Source organism: Chlamydomonas reinhardtii, chromosome 14 (genome assembly GCF_000002595.2).
Source record: "Chlamydomonas reinhardtii strain CC-503 cw92 mt+ chromosome 14, whole genome shotgun sequence".
NCBI lineage: Eukaryota > Viridiplantae > Chlorophyta > Chlorophyceae > Chlamydomonadales > Chlamydomonadaceae > Chlamydomonas > Chlamydomonas reinhardtii.
In genome coordinates, this window is record NC_057017.1 from 707,177 (window position 1) to 719,233 (window position 12,057).

Genomic DNA, 12,057 nt, shown 5'->3' on the forward strand with positions numbered 1-12,057 from the left:
GGGCACCACAGGCGCGGGGCTAGGCGGCTCCGGCGAAGGCGGCGGAGTACCAGGCGCAGGGCTGGGAGGCGCAGGCGACGGCGGGGGCACACCCGGCGCGGGGCTAGGCGGCTCCGGCGAAGGTGGCGGCGTACCAGGCGCAGGGCTGGGAGGCGCATGCGACGGCGGGGGCACACCAGGTCCGGGGCTGGGCGGCTCCGGCGAAGGCGGCGGCGTGCCAGGCGCAGGGCTGGGAGGCGCAGGCGACGGAGGGGGCACACCCGGCGCGGGGCTGGGCGGCTCCGGCGAAGGCGGCGGCGTGCCAGGCGCAGGGCTGGGAGGCGCAGGCGACGGAGGGGGCACACCCGGCGCGGGGCTGGGCGGCTCCGGCGAAGGCGGCGGCGTGCCAGGCGCAGGGCTGGGAGGCGCAGGCGACGGCGGGGGCACACCCGGCGCGGGGCTGGGCGGCTCCGGCGAAGGCGGCGGCGTGCCAGGCGCAGGGCTGGGAGGCGCAGGCGACGGCGGGGGCACACCCGGCGCGGGGCTAGGCGGCTCCGGCGAAGGCGGCGGAGTACCAGGCGCAGGGCTGGGAGGCGCAGGCGACGGCGGGGGCACACCAGGTCCGGGGCTGGGCGGCTCCGGCGAAGGAGGCGGCGTGCCAGGCGCAGGGCTGGGAGGCGCAGGCGACGGAGGGGGCACACCCGGCGCGGGGCTGGGCGGCTCCGGCGAAGGCGGCGGCGCGCCAGGCGCAGGGCTAGGAGGCGCAGGCGACGGCGGGGGCACGCCCGGTCCGGGGCTGGGCGGCTCCGGCGAAGGCGGCGGCGCGCCAGGCGCGGGGCTGGGAGGCGCAGGCGACGGCGGGGGCACGCCCGGCGCGGGGCTGGGCGGCTCCGGCGAAGGCGGCGGAGTACCAGGCGCAGGGCTGGGAGGCGCAGGCGACGGCGGGGGCACACCCGGCGCAGGGCTGGGCGGCTCCGGCGAAGGAGGCGGCGTGCCAGGCGCGGGGCTGGGAGGCGCAGGCGACGGCGGGGGCACACCCGGCGCGGGGCTGGGCGGCTCCGGCGAAGGCGGCGGCGTGCCAGGCGCAGGGCTGGGAGGCGCAGGCGACGGAGGGGGCACACCCGGCGCGGGGCTGGGCGGCTCCGGCGAAGGCGGCGGCGTGCCAGGCGCAGGGCTGGGAGGCGCAGGCGACGGCGGGGGCACACCCGGCGCGGGGCTGGGCGGCTCCGGCGAAGGGGGCGCAGGGCTGGGAGGCGCAGGGCTGGGAGGCGCCGGCGAAGGCGGGGGCACACCCGGCGCAGGGCTGGGCGGCTCCGGCGAAGGCGGCGCAGGGCTGGGAGGCGCAGGCGACGGCGGGGGCACACCCGGCGCGGGGCTGGGCGGCTCCGGCGAGGGAGGCGCGGGGCTGGGAGGCGCAGGCGACGGCGGGGGCACACCCGGCGCGGGGCTGGGCGGCTCCGGCGAAGGTGGCGGCGTACCAGGCGCAGGGCTGGGAGGCGCAGGCGACGGAGGGGGCACACCCGGTCCGGGGCTGGGCGGCTCCGGCGAAGGCGGCGGCGTGCCAGGCGCAGGGCTGGGAGGCGCAGGCGACGGCGGCGCAGGGCTGGGCGGGGCCGGCGAGGGAGGCGCGGGGCTGGGAGGCGCAGGCGACGGTGGCGCAGGCGACGGCGGCGCAGGGCTGGGCGGGGCCGGCGAGGGAGGCGCGGGGCTGGGCGGCGCGGGCGACGGCGGCGGCAGCAGGCCGCAGCGGCTGTCGGGCGGCGCCAGGGGCACCTCCAGCGACGTCGGGTCCACGCTGCCGGGGCTGGCGCTAGGCGTGGTAGACCAGCTCATGCCGGCGGCGCCAGGCTCCTGGTTGCCAGTGTTGCCGCTGCCAGTGCGCTCGATGGAGCTGCCGGGCGCCGTGGTGAGGCCGCTCTCGGCCACACCCGTGACCTCGGGCAGCACCACAAAGTACGCGCCCTTGGCGGGGCCGTCCAGCGGCACCAGGCTCACCGAGCCAGCGGGCAGCGGGTTGGCGCTGTCGTTGCCGTAAGCCACGTAGTCAAGCACCTTGAGCGTGTCCGCCTCCGCGCAGTGCGACACCAGAGCGATGCCGCCCATGAGCGCAGCACCGGCAGGCACCACGGGCAGCAGACCGCCAGCCGAAGCCAGCGGCCCGCCGGCAGTGGCCCTCACGGTCACCACCGAGAAGCCAGTGCCAGGCAGCTCCGACACGGCCAGCGTCACGCCGCTCGAGGCCGGCGGCGGCGAGCCCAGCGGGATGTCAACCACCAGGCTGCCGCCAGCCGCGCTGTAGGTGTAGGTCGCCAGGCTCAGCGTGGACAGGTCCAGCATGGTCGGCACGATGAGCTCCACAAACTGGGCAGACGCCTGGCCGCTGGTGTCCACGTAGTGGAACTCGCTGATGAAGCTGTGCGGGCAGGGCGAGCACACCGGCGGAGGCGCGGGGCTGGGCGGCGCAGGCGACGGCGGCGCAGGCGACGGCGGCGCAGGGCTGGGCGGGGCCGGCGAGGGAGGCGCGGGGCTGGGAGGCGCAGGCGACGGTGGCGCAGGCGACGGCGGCGCAGGGCTGGGCGGGGCCGGCGAGGGAGGCGCGGGGCTGGGCGGCGCGGGCGACGGCGGCGGCAGCAGGCCGCAGCGGCTGTCGGGCGGCGCCAGGGGCACCTCCAGCGACGTCGGGTCCACGCTGCCGGGGCTGGCGCTAGGCGTGGTAGACCAGCTCATGCCGGCGGCGCCAGGCTCCTGGTTGCCAGTGTTGCCGCTGCCAGTGCGCTCGATGGAGCTGCCGGGCGCCGTGGTGAGGCCGCTCTCGGTCACACCCGTGACCTCGGGCAGCACCACAAAGTACGCGCCCTTGGCGGGGCCGTCCAGCGGCACCAGGCTCACCGAGCCAGCGGGCAGCGGGTTGGCGCTGTCGTTGCCGTAAGCCACGTAGTCAAGCACCTTGAGCGTGTCCGCCTCCGCGCAGTGCGACACCAGAGCGATGCCGCCCATGAGCGCAGCACCGGCAGGCACCACGGGCAGCAGACCGCCAGCCGAAGCCAGCGGCCCGCCGGCAGTGGCCCTCACGGTCACCACCGAGAAGCCAGTGCCAGGCAGCTCCGACACGGCCAGCGTCACGCCGCTCGAGGCCGGCGGCGGCGAGCCCAGCGGGATGTCAACCACCAGGCTGCCGCCAGCCGCGCTGTAGGTGTAGGTCGCCAGGCTCAGCGTGGACAGGTCCAGCATGGTCGGCACGATCAGCTCCACAAACTGGGCAGACGCCTGGCCGCTGGTGTCCACGTAGTGGAACTCGCTGATGAAGCTGTGTGGGCAGGGCGAGCACACCGGCGGAGGCGCGGGGCTGGGCGGCGCAGGCGACGGCGGCGCAGGCGACGGCGGCGCAGGGCTGGGCGGGGCCGGCGAGGGAGGCGCGGGGCTGGGAGGCGCAGGCGACGGTGGCGCAGGCGACGGCGGCGCAGGGCTGGGCGGGGCCGGCGAGGGAGGCGCGGGGCTGGGCGGCGCGGGCGACGGCGGCGGCAGCAGGCCGCAGCGGCTGTCGGGCGGCGCCAGGGGCACCTCCAGCGACGTCGGGTCCACGCTGCCGGGGCTGGCGCTAGGCGTGGTAGACCAGCTCATGCCGGCGGCGCCAGGCTCCTGGTTGCCAGTGTTGCCGCTGCCAGTGCGCTCGATGGAGCTGCCGGGCGCCGTGGTGAGGCCGCTCTCGGCCACACCCGTGACCTCGGGCAGCACCACAAAGTACGCGCCCTTGGCGGGGCCGTCCAGCGGCACCAGGCTCACCGAGCCAGCGGGCAGCGGGTTGGCGCTGTCGTTGCCGTAGGCCACGTAGTCAAGCACCTTGAGCGTGTCCGCCTCCGCGCAGTGCGACACCAGAGCGATGCCGCCCATGAGCGCAGCACCGGCAGGCACCACGGGCAGCAGACCGCCAGCCGAAGCCAGCGGCCCGCCGGCAGTGGCCCTCACGGTCACCACCGAGAAGCCAGTGCCAGGCAGCTCCGACACGGCCAGCGTCACGCCGCTCGAGGCCGGCGGCGGCGAGCCCAGCGGGATGTCAACCACCAGGCTGCCGCCAGCCGCGCTGTAGGTGTAGGTCGCCAGGCTCAGTGTGGACAGGTCCAGCATGGTCGGCACGATCAGCTCCACAAACTGGGCAGACGCCTGGCCGCTGGTGTCCACGTAGTGGAACTCGCTGATGAAGCTGTGCGGGCAGGGCGAGCACACCGGCGGAGGCGCGGGGCTGGGCGGCGCAGGCGACGGCGGCGCAGGCGACGGCGGCGCAGGGCTGGGCGGGGCCGGCGAGGGAGGCGCGGGGCTGGGAGGCGCAGGCGACGGTGGCGCAGGCGACGGCGGCGCAGGGCTGGGCGGGGCCGGCGAGGGAGGCGCGGGGCTGGGCGGCGCGGGCGACGGCGGCGGCAGCAGGCCGCAGCGGCTGTCGGGCGGCGCCAGGGGCACCTCCAGCGACGTCGGGTCCACGCTGCCGGGGCTGGCGCTAGGCGTGGTAGACCAGCTCATGCCGGCGGCGCCAGGCTCCTGGTTGCCAGTGTTGCCGCTGCCAGTGCGCTCGATGGAGCTGCCGGGGGCCGTGGTGAGGCCGCTCTCGGCCACACCCGTGACCTCGGGCAGCACCACAAAGTACGCGCCCTTGGCGGGGCCGTCCAGCGGCACCAGGCTCACCGAGCCAGCGGGCAGCGGGTTGGCGCTGTCGTTGCCGTAGGCCACGTAGTCAAGCACCTTGAGCGTGTCCGCCTCCGCGCAGTGCGACACCAGAGCGATGCCGCCCATGAGCGCAGCACCGGCAGGCACCACGGGCAGCAGACCGCCAGCCGAAGCCAGCGGCCCGCCGGCAGTGGCCCTCACGGTCACCACCGAGAAGCCAGTGCCAGGCAGCTCCGACACGGCCAGCGTCACGCCGCTCGAGGCCGGCGGCGGCGAGCCCAGCGGGATGTCAACCACCAGGCTGCCGCCAGCCGCGCTGTAGGTGTAGGTCGCCAGGCTCAGCGTGGACAGGTCCAGCATGGTCGGCACGATCAGCTCCACAAACTGGGCAGACGCCTGGCCGCTGGTGTCCACGTAGTGGAACTCGCTGATGAAGCTGTGTGGGCAGGGCGAGCACACCGGCGGAGGCGCGGGGCTGGGCGTCGCAGGCGACGGCGGCGCAGGCGACGGCGGCGCAGGGCTGGGCGGGGCCGGCGAGGGAGGCGCGGGGCTGGGAGGCGCAGGCGACGGTGGCGCAGGCGACGGCGGCGCAGGGCTGGGCGGGGCCGGCGAGGGAGGCGCGGGGCTGGGCGGCGCGGGCGACGGCGGCGGCAGCAGGCCGCAGCGGCTGTCGGGCGGCGCCAGGGGCACCTCCAGCGACGTCGGGTCCACGCTGCCGGGGCTGGCGCTAGGCGTGGTAGACCAGCTCATGCCGGCGGCGCCAGGCTCCTGGTTGCCAGTGTTGCCGCTGCCAGTGCGCTCGATGGAGCTGCCGGGCGCCGTGGTGAGGCCGCTCTCGGCCACACCCGTGACCTCGGGCAGCACCACAAAGTACGCGCCCTTGGCGGGGCCGTCCAGCGGCACCAGGCTCACCGAGCCAGCGGGCAGCGGGTTGGCGCTGTCGTTGCCGTAGGCCACGTAGTCAAGCACCTTGAGCGTGTCCGCCTCCGCGCAGTGCGACACCAGAGCGATGCCGCCCATGAGCGCAGCACCGGCAGGCACCACGGGCAGCAGACCGCCAGCCGAAGCCAGCGGCCCGCCGGCAGTGGCCCTCACGGTCACCACCGAGAAGCCAGTGCCAGGCAGCTCCGACACGGCCAGCGTCACGCCGCTCGAGGCCGGCGGCGGCGAGCCCAGCGGGATGTCAACCACCAGGCTGCCGCCAGCCGCGCTGTAGGTGTAGGTCGCCAGGCTCAGCGTGGACAGGTCCAGCATGGTCGGCACGATCAGCTCCACAAACTGGGCAGACGCCTGGCCGCTGGTGTCCACGTAGTGGAACTCGCTGATGAAGCTGTGTGGGCAGGGCGAGCACACCGGCGGAGGCGCGGGGCTGGGCGGCGCAGGCGACGGCGGCGCAGGCGACGGCGGCGCAGGGCTGGGCGGGGCCGGCGAGGGAGGCGCGGGGCTGGGAGGCGCAGGCGACGGTGGCGCAGGCGACGGCGGCGCAGGGCTGGGCGGGGCCGGCGAGGGAGGCGCGGGGCTGGGCGGCGCGGGCGACGGCGGCGGCAGCAGGCCGCAGCGGCTGTCGGGCGGCGCCAGGGGCACCTCCAGTGACGTCGGGTCCACGCTGCCGGGGCTGGCGCTAGGCGTGGTAGACCAGCTCATGCCGGCGGCGCCAGGCTCCTGGTTGCCAGTGTTGCCGCTGCCAGTGCGCTCGATGGAGCTGCCGGGCGCCGTGGTGAGGCCGCTCTCGGCCACACCCGTGACCTCGGGCAGCACCACAAAGTACGCGCCCTTGGCGGGGCCGTCCAGCGGCACCAGGCTCACCGAGCCAGCGGGCAGCGGGTTGGCGCTGTCGTTGCCGTAGGCCACGTAGTCAAGCACCTTGAGCGTGTCCGCCTCCGCGCAGTGCGACACCAGAGCGATGCCGCCCATGAGCGCAGCACCGGCAGGCACCACGGGCAGCAGACCGCCAGCCGAAGCCAGCGGCCCGCCGGCAGTGGCCCTCACGGTCACCACCGAGAAGCCAGTGCCAGGCAGCTCCGACACGGCCAGCGTCACGCCGCTCGAGGCCGGCGGCGGCGAGCCCAGCGGGATGTCAACCACCAGGCTGCCGCCAGCCGCGCTGTAGGTGTAGGTCGCCAGGCTCAGCGTGGACAGGTCCAGCATGGTCGGCACGATCAGCTCCACAAACTGGGCAGACGCCTGGCCGCTGGTGTCCACGTAGTGGAACTCGCTGATGAAGCTGTGCGGGCAGGGCGAGCACACCGGCGGAGGCGCGGGGCTGGGCGGCGCAGGCGACGGCGGCGCAGGCGACGGCGGCGCAGGGCTGGGCGGGGCCGGCGAGGGAGGCGCGGGGCTGGGAGGCGCAGGCGACGGTGGCGCAGGCGACGGCGGCGCAGGGCTGGGCGGGGCCGGCGAGGGAGGCGCGGGGCTGGGCGGCGCAGGCGAGGGAGGCGCGGGGCTGGGCGGCGCGGGCGACGGCGGCGGCAGCAGGCCGCAGCGGCTGTCGGGCGGCGCCAGGGGCACCTCCAGCGACGTCGGGTCCACGCTGCCGGGGCTGGCGCTAGGCGTGGTAGACCAGCTCATGCCGGCGGCGCCAGGCTCCTGGTTGCCAGTGTTGCCGCTGCCAGTGCGCTCGATGGAGCTGCCGGGCGCCGTGGTGAGGCCGCTCTCGGCCACACCCGTGACCTCGGGCAGCACCACAAAGTACGCGCCCTTGGCGGGGCCGTCCAGCGGCACCAGGCTCACCGAGCCAGCGGGCAGCGGGTTGGCGCTGTCGTTGCCGTAGGCCACGTAGTCAAGCACCTTGAGCGTGTCCGCCTCCGCGCAGTGCGACACCAGAGCGATGCCGCCCATGAGCGCAGCACCGGCAGGCACCACGGGCAGCAGACCGCCAGCCGAAGCCAGCGGCCCGCCGGCAGTGGCCCTCACGGTCACCACCGAGAAGCCAGTGCCAGGCAGCTCCGACACGGCCAGCGTCACGCCGCTCGAGGCCGGCGGTGGCGAGCCCAGCGGGATGTCAACCACCAGGCTGCCGCCAGCCGCGCTGTAGGTGTAGGTCGCCAGGCTCAGCGTGGACAGGTCCAGCATGGTCGGCACGATGAGCTCCACAAACTGGGCAGACGCCTGGCCGCTGGTGTCCACGTAGTGGAACTCGCTGATGAAGCTGTGCGGGCAGGGCGAGCACACCGGCGGAGGCGCGGGGCTGGGCGGCGCAGGCGACGGCGGCGCAGGCGACGGCGGCGCAGGGCTGGGCGGGGCCGGCGAGGGAGGCGCGGGGCTGGGAGGCGCAGGCGACGGTGGCGCAGGCGACGGCGGCGCAGGGCTGGGCGGGGCCGGCGAGGGAGGCGCGGGGCTGGGCGGCGCGGGCGACGGCGGCGGCAGCAGGCCGCAGCGGCTGTCGGGCGGCGCCAGGGGCACCTCCAGCGACGTCGGGTCCACGCTGCCGGGGCTGGCGCTAGGCGTGGTAGACCAGCTCATGCCGGCGGCGCCAGGCTCCTGGTTGCCAGTGTTGCCGCTGCCAGTGCGCTCGATGGAGCTGCCGGGCGCCGTGGTGAGGCCGCTCTCGGCCACACCCGTGACCTCGGGCAGCACCACAAAGTACGCGCCCTTGGCGGGGCCGTCCAGCGGCACCAGGCTCACCGAGCCAGCGGGCAGCGGGTTGGCGCTGTCGTTGCCGTAGGCCACGTAGTCAAGCACCTTGAGCGTGTCCGCCTCCGCGCAGTGCGACACCAGAGCGATGCCGCCCATGAGCGCAGCACCGGCAGGCACCACGGGCAGCAGACCGCCAGCCGAAGCCAGCGGCCCGCCGGCAGTGGCCCTCACGGTCACCACCGAGAAGCCAGTGCCAGGCAGCTCCGACACGGCCAGCGTCACGCCGCTCGAGGCCGGCGGTGGCGAGCCCAGCGGGATGTCAACCACCAGGCTGCCGCCAGCCGCGCTGTAGGTGTAGGTCGCCAGGCTCAGCGTGGACAGGTCCAGCATGGTCGGCACGATCAGCTCCACAAACTGGGCAGACGCCTGGCCGCTGGTGTCCACGTAGTGGAACTCGCTGATGAAGCTGTGCGGGCAGGGCGAGCACACCGGCGGAGGCGCGGGGCTGGGCGGCGCAGGCGACGGCGGCGCAGGCGACGGCGGCGCAGGGCTGGGCGGGGCCGGCGAGGGAGGCGCGGGGCTGGGAGGCGCAGGCGACGGTGGCGCAGGCGACGGCGGCGCAGGGCTGGGCGGGGCCGGCGAGGGAGGCACGGGGCTGGGCGGCGCAGGCGAGGGAGGCGCGGGGCTGGGCGGCGCGGGCGACGGCGGCGGCAGCAGGCCGCAGCGGCTGTCGGGCGGCGCCAGGGGCACCTCCAGCGACGTCGGGTCCACGCTGCCGGGGCTGGCGCTAGGCGTGGTAGACCAGCTCATGCCGGCGGCGCCAGGCTCCTGGTTGCCAGTGTTGCCGCTGCCAGTGCGCTCGATGGAGCTGCCGGGCGCCGTGGTGAGGCCGCTCTCGGCCACACCCGTGACCTCGGGCAGCACCACAAAGTACGCGCCCTTGGCGGGGCCGTCCAGCGGCACCAGGCTCACCGAGCCAGCGGGCAGCGGGTTGGCGCTGTCGTTGCCGTAGGCCACGTAGTCAAGCACCTTGAGCGTGTCCGCCTCCGCGCAGTGCGACACCAGAGCGATGCCGCCCATGAGCGCAGCACCGGCGGGCACCACGGGCAGCAGACCGCCAGCCGAAGCCAGCGGCCCGCCGGCAGTGGCCCTCACGGTCACCACCGAGAAGCCAGTGCCAGGCAGCTCCGACACGGCCAGCGTCACGCCGCTCGAGGCCGGCGGCGGCGAGCCCAGCGGGATGTCAACCACCAGGCTGCCGCCAGCCGCGCTGTAGGTGTAGGTCGCCAGGCTCAGCGTGGACAGGTCCAGCATGGTCGGCACGATGAGCTCCACAAACTGGGCAGACGCCTGGCCGCTGGTGTCCACGTAGTGGAACTCGCTGATGAAGCTGTGCGGGCAGGGCGAGCACACCGGCGGAGGCGCGGGGCTGGGCGGCGCAGGCGACGGCGGCGCAGGCGACGGCGGCGCAGGGCTGGGCGGGGCCGGCGAGGGAGGCGCGGGGCTGGGAGGCGCAGGCGAGGGAGGCGCAGGCGACGGCGGCGCAGGGCTGGGCGGGGCCGGCGAGGGAGGCGCGGGGCTGGGCGGCGCGGGCGACGGCGGCGGCAGCAGGCCGCAGCGGCTGTCGGGCGGCGCCAGGGGCACCTCCAGCGACGTCGGGTCCACGCTGCCGGGGCTGGCGCTAGGCGTGGTAGACCAGCTCATGCCGGCGGCGCCAGGCTCCTGGTTGCCAGTGTTGCCGCTGCCAGTGCGCTCGATGGAGCTGCCGGGCGCCGTGGTGAGGCCGCTCTCGGCCACACCCGTGACCTCGGGCAGCACCACAAAGTACGCGCCCTTGGCGGGGCCGTCCAGCGGCACCAGGCTCACCGAGCCAGCGGGCAGCGGGTTGGCGCTGTCGTTGCCGTAGGCCACGTAGTCAAGCACCTTGAGCGTGTCCGCCTCCGCGCAGTGCGACACCAGCGCGATGCCGCCCATGAGCGCAGCACCGGCAGGCACCACGGGCAGCAGACCGCCAGCCGAAGCCAGCGGCCCGCCGGCAGTGGCCCTCACGGTCACCACCGAGAAGCCAGTGCCAGGCAGCTCCGACACGGCCAGCGTCACGCCGCTCGAGGCCGGCGGCGGCGAGCCCAGCGGGATGTCAACCACCAGGCTGCCGCCAGCCGCGCTGTAGGTGTAGGTCGCCAGGCTCAGCGTGGACAGGTCCAGCATGGTCGGCACGATCAGCTCCACAAACTGGGCAGACGCCTGGCCGCTGGTGTCCACGTAGTGGAACTCGCTGATGAAGCTGTGCGGGCAGGGCGAGCACACCGGCGGAGGCGCGGGGCTGGGCGGCGCAGGCGACGGCGGCGCAGGCGACGGCGGCGCAGGGCTGGGCGGGGCCGGCGAGGGAGGCGCGGGGCTGGGAGGCGCAGGCGACGGTGGCGCAGGCGACGGCGGCGCAGGGCTGGGCGGGGCCGGCGAGGGAGGCGCGGGGCTGGGCGGCGCGGGCGACGGCGGCGGCAGCAGGCCGCAGCGGCTGTCGGGCGGCGCCAGGGGCACCTCCAGTGACGTCGGGTCCACGCTGCCGGGGCTGGCGCTAGGCGTGGTAGACCAGCTCATGCCGGCGGCGCCAGGCTCCTGGTTGCCAGTGTTGCCGCTGCCAGTGCGCTCGATGGAGCTGCCGGGCGCCGTGGTGAGGCCGCTCTCGGCCACACCCGTGACCTCGGGCAGCACCACAAAGTACGCGCCCTTGGCGGGGCCGTCCAGCGGCACCAGGCTCACCGAGCCAGCGGGCAGCGGGTTGGCGCTGTCGTTGCCGTAGGCCACGTAGTCAAGCACCTTGAGCGTGTCCGCCTCCGCGCAGTGCGACACCAGAGCGATGCCGCCCATGAGCGCAGCACCGGCAGGCACCACGGGCAGCAGACCGCCAGCCGAAGCCAGCGGCCCGCCGGCAGTGGCCCTCACGGTCACCACCGAGAAGCCAGTGCCAGGCAGCTCCGACACGGCCAGCGTCACGCCGCTCGAGGCCGGCGGCGGCGAGCCCAGCGGGATGTCAACCACCAGGCTGCCGCCAGCCGCGCTGTAGGTGTAGGTCGCCAGGCTCAGCGTGGACAGGTCCAGCATGGTCGGCACGATGAGCTCCACAAACTGGGCAGACGCCTGGCCGCTGGTGTCCACGTAGTGGAACTCGCTGATGAAGCTGTGCGGGCAGGGCGAGCACACCGGCGGAGGCGCGGGGCTGGGCGGCGCAGGCGACGGCGGCGCAGGCGACGGCGGCGCAGGGCTGGGCGGGGCAGGCGACGGCGGCGCAGGGCTGGGCGGGGCCGGCGAGGGAGGCGCGGGGCTGGGAGGCGCAGGCGACGGTGGCGCAGGCGACGGCGGCGCAGGGCTGGGCGGGGCCGGCGAGGGAGGCGCGGGGCTGGGCGGCGCGGGCGACGGCGGCGGCAGCAGGCCGCAGCGGCTGTCGGGCGGCGCCAGGGGCACCTCCAGCGACGTCGGGTCCACGCTGCCGGGGCTGGCGCTAGGCGTGGTAGACCAGCTCATGCCGGCGGCGCCAGGCTCCTGGTTGCCAGTGTTGCCGCTGCCAGTGCGCTCGATGGAGCTGCCGGGCGCCGTGGTGAGGCCGCTCTCGGCCACACCCGTGACCTCGGGCAGCACCACAAAGTACGCGCCCTTGGCGGGGCCGTCCAGCGGCACCAGGCTCACCGAGCCAGCGGGCAGCGGGTTGGCGCTGTCGTTGCCGTAGGCCACGTAGTCAAGCACCTTGAGCGTGTCCGCCTCCGCGCAGTGCGACACCAGAGCGATGCCGCCCATGAGCGCAGCACCGGCAGGCACCACGGGCAGCAGACCGCCAGCCGAAGCCAG

At 76.1% G+C, this 12,057-nt stretch overlaps 1 protein-coding gene across 1 annotated transcript in view; it reads right to left on the reverse strand.

Moving 5' to 3' along the window:
* The window catches only part of CHLRE_14g612633v5 (uncharacterized protein), a 38,423-nt gene that overhangs the window by 16,704 nt on the left and 9,662 nt on the right, over nucleotides 1–12,057 (reverse strand). The window contains exon 15 of the mRNA XM_043070021.1: nucleotides 35–11,955. Within this exon, the coding sequence (XP_042916694.1) occupies nucleotides 35–11,955 (11,921 nt within the window). The remainder of the gene's footprint in view (nucleotides 1–34; nucleotides 11,956–12,057) is intronic.